Source organism: Elephas maximus, chromosome 2 (genome assembly GCF_024166365.1).
Source record: "Elephas maximus indicus isolate mEleMax1 chromosome 2, mEleMax1 primary haplotype, whole genome shotgun sequence".
NCBI classification, from domain to species: Eukaryota; Metazoa; Chordata; class Mammalia; order Proboscidea; family Elephantidae; genus Elephas; species Elephas maximus.
Window position 1 is genome coordinate 206244301 of NC_064820.1, and position 4323 is coordinate 206248623.

At 34.8% G+C, this 4323-nt stretch overlaps 1 protein-coding gene across 1 annotated transcript; it reads left to right on the forward strand.

Annotated features, from left to right (window-relative positions):
• Positions 1 to 425: 425 nt before the first annotated feature.
• On the forward strand, positions 426 to 1364 carry LOC126070458 (olfactory receptor 2L3-like). The gene has a single exon (XM_049874660.1). The coding sequence runs from the start codon at positions 426 to 428 to the stop codon at positions 1362 to 1364; it is 939 nt and encodes a 312-aa protein (XP_049730617.1).
• Positions 1365 to 4323: the final 2959 nt, after the last annotated feature.

Consider the following 4323-nt stretch of genomic DNA (forward strand, 5'->3'; position numbering starts at 1 on the left):
TTCGAATCCACCAGGCACTCCTCGGAGACCCCATGGGGCAGTTCTACTGTGCCCTACGGTGTCGCTATAAGTCAGAATCAGCTCACTGGCAATAGGTTTGGTTTTTTCTTTGTTTTTTTCTTAATCATTCTTATCCCATTAAAATAGGTATAGCATATTTTTATTTATTTTTTCATGGATCTTCCACAACAGATTTTGGATGTAAATGCATGATGTCTTACATTTTATCTTTGTGTAATGGAATGGTGTTTCTTGTTTTTTAAAAGAAAAACTTGGCTATTCATTTAAGCAACTGTATAATTTCCTGGAAAATTCATTGTTAGATCAATCACAGATATTATGAAAAAATAAATAAGCAGTTCACTGTTCTTTATTTACCTTCCACACTCTTGTCTCTTACTTTAGGGGAAACCAATGAATATTCAATGGGGAATTGTAGTGAAACATCAACTGATTTCATTTTATTAGGAGTGTTCCCACCATCAAGAATTGGCCTTTTCCTCCTCATTCTCATCATTCTCATTTTCTTAATGGCTTTAATTGGTAACATATCCATGATTATCCTCATCCTACTGGACACCCATCTCCACACACCCATGTATTTCCTGCTTAGTCAGCTCTCTCTCATGGACCTGAATTACATCTCCACTATTGTCCCCAAGATGGCCTACAATTTCCTGTTTGGAAACAAGTCAATCTCCTTCATTGGATGTGGAGTTCAGAGTTTCTTCTTTTTGACTTTGGCAGGTGCAGAAGCACTTCTCTTGGCATCTATGGCTTATGACCGTTATGTGGCCATTTGCTTTCCTCTTCACTATCCCGTTCGTATGACCAAAAGTGTGTGTGTGTTAATGACTACAGGATCTTGGATAATGAGCTCTATCAATGCATGTGCCCACACTGCATATGCACTCCATATGCCCTATTGCCAGTCCAGGACCATCGATCATTTCTTCTGTGATCTCACAGCCATATTGGCTCTGGCATGCATGGATGCCTGGGTCTATGATTACATAGTGTTTGTGTGCAGTACCTTATTCCTTGTGTTTCCTTTCATTGGCATTACCTATTCTTATGGCCGGGTTCTCCTTGCCATCTACTGCATGCCCTCATCAGAAGGGAGGAAGAAGGCCTATTCAACCTGCAGTACCCACCTCACTGTGGTGACTTTGTACTATGCACCCTTTGTTTACAATTATCTACACCCCAGATCCTTCCAATCTCCAACAGTAGACAAGGTTCTGGCTGTTTTCTACACTGTCCTCACCCCCATGTTCAACCCTGTCATCTACAGCCTGAGGAACAAGGAGGTAATGAGGGCCCTGAGAAAAGTTACTCAGAGAATATTCTCTGTGAAAATGTAGACAAGGTTTCTGCATCAATCTTCAAGCTGCAAGTGTCTGCCTATTCTGCAGTGAATTGCCATGCAGAAAAACATTATTCAAAGCATGAGGACAAGGTCTAAGGTTATATTAGAAGATTTTAAAAATTAGAAGTTTGACAAAATAATTTTACGTTACTAAGGCTTTTTTTTTTTTTTTTTTTTTAAGGCATAATGTTTGTTTTTCCTGAGGTGATTTTTTTTTCCATTAATATAAAAGGCATATATAGTCAACTCAATTTCAGAAATAAGAAGCTTTTATTAATATGTAGAAAAGAAAATGAAAACTATCTAAAATGAAGATATCATTCATCGTAACAGTTCTACTATATTTAATCTATCTCTCAATATGACAACAGATCAAATGATTTATTGTGACTGAATCTAATCAAAATAATATTTTTTCATTAATTCACTCTTAATAGGTGTGTACTGTTCTAATTTTTCCCCAAATTCAATGGAAATGACAGATAGAGGGATTAGAAAGTCTTACACAATGATATAACTTGTCATATTTCCTCAAATATGACGTTTATGTTTTCCAGAAGGGGGGCCCTGAATTTATCTGGATGAATTCTAGGGAAGTGATTTATTAGTAAAATCAGTAATTAGGGCTCGAGAGATGCTAACTGAGCTATAGAAGGAGAGAATACTTTATAAGAGGATTAATGGAAGCTACAGTCTAATAAGTACAGGTTATACTATCTCAGCCATTCCCAAATGAGTCCCCAGCACAGACTCAAATTTTGCACTCCAAGTAGTCACTGGTACCCTTATATAAGGCAATTTAGGTTATACATATTCTTCAGTCAATAGACTCATAATTCTATTGATATGCTTTTTGGGGGTAGGAGTGGGGAGTCAACTTCTCTCCACCAGTATTTTAAGTTGATATACCAGCTCAGTTTATACCAGCTCAGTCTATACCAGCTCAGTCTGTGCCTAAATGGGTCCCACCATTATTTCCAGGAAAACAAAAATGTATTAGCTTAGGTGTATATTCTAGGTGAAGAGGTATTGCAGTCCAGGAGAGAATACTGCTAATACTGAAATCTGTCCCCCTTTTTTTTCTTTTTAATTGTAATTTAGGTGAAGGTTTACAGAACAAACTAGCTTCTCATTAAACAATTAGTGTACATATTGTTTTATGACATTGATTACCAAAATGTGGCAATGGGAAGCATCATGGCAATCTGCCTCTGTAAAGATTACAGCCTTGGAAACCGTATAGCACAGTTCTACTCTGTCCTACAGGGTTGGTATGAGAGGCAATCAACTCAGCAGCACATCACAACAAAAACAGCAATGTGAATTGAAGGTAAAACATAGTGAAATAGAATATAAACTAAATGGTTAGTGTTATCTGTGAAACTTGTTCCTTAATTTATGATGAATAAACTCAGAAATGCTCTCAAAAATCTATTTATGAAAATATGGTCACTTCCAAAAGAATTATGTTTCTGTGTGACAAAATAGATAACAAATGTTCACATCACCTAAAATGGAACCACAAATGTAAGAATATTTGTCCATAACTGTTCAAATAAATTTATAAAACAAATTAAGGAGTGGCTTGAAGGAGAAATTGAATTTATTAATGGTGGAGGATGCATCGTGTTTACTGCCTGTGACGGAATCTTTTGGATATGGGTAAAGAGTGCAACCAAGTTTAGAATTCTTTAATATGGAACTCGTAACATGAATTATATTTTCTATAAGTAGAAGTATTTTCATGCAAGTAAGTGATGAGATCACATAGGTGTTGATTCCATAGTATTATTTTGCAGTATGGATTAATGTCTAAACTAAAATCATTCTGGATTTACAGTGACAGGTTTAGGAATTGAGTGACATAATTTATGTAAGAGCTGGCCAAGTTCAGAATTAGACAATTCAAAGTAGAGTTGGAGGTAGGGTAGTCTCTACATTTTTTATATCACTAGTCACCAAAAATCCTACAACATGAAATACAGACAACAAAAATTGTTTTGTATCTTATTTGTAAACACGTTATCTGTATTAGATAAGAAATGAGAGTCACTGGGAATGAGAGTACTAATTCATACTGGAGTAAGCTTTTGATGGACCCAAGTGAAACAAGACTACTAAAGCTGGTTCTTAAGAGCCCAAACTCTCCACAATTGTGAATGCAGCATTTCCTATTTCCTACATTTATTTCTTTCTTTCTATTTGCTCATGAATGAAGAGTGGTTAGTGCTGTGTCTTACTTGCTGTTCAGCCTTATATAACTCATTCTTTATAATTAAGTATTTAGAAATTACTTGTCTAGATTTTATATGAAAATATAAAATGGAAATTATAATAAAGGTAAAATAAGAATGCCTAAAATTCCTTACCTATTGGAAAATAAAATATTTTCTACATCTCAAGGACAATATCTGGAAATAATTCAGGGATCATAGGATTAGTAGACGTGCTATGGTTATTCAGGTTTTGTTTTTGAATACAAACTATGCCTAATTATAATGCCTTATGATTTTAACTATGCATTTTATTTATTTATATTTTACCTCCTTCATAAATTATAAACTTCCACTGAGGTAATAATTTCACCTTCATTAACAACTTGACAGAGCTTTTGTGAGAAACAGAGTAGTCAATGCAAATAATTTGAAAACTATAACACTATACAAATGTAGTGGATGACAATATTTGAATGAAAATGATGACAATTTTGTTGATGGTGATAACCATGGTGAGGATGAAGAGAACAAAGGTCACAGTTACTGTTCAGTGATTTCTTATACCCAGGCTCACACTAAGTAATCACTATGTATTATCTCATATACAGTTTGCAATGACCTACATTTTGTTCTTTTTTTTTTTTAAATGTCTGCTCCATATATAAACTGCTGGCTTAAAAAGTTAAATTCACTACCCCATGTTTACATAACTAGTAACTAGCAGAACATGAATTTGAT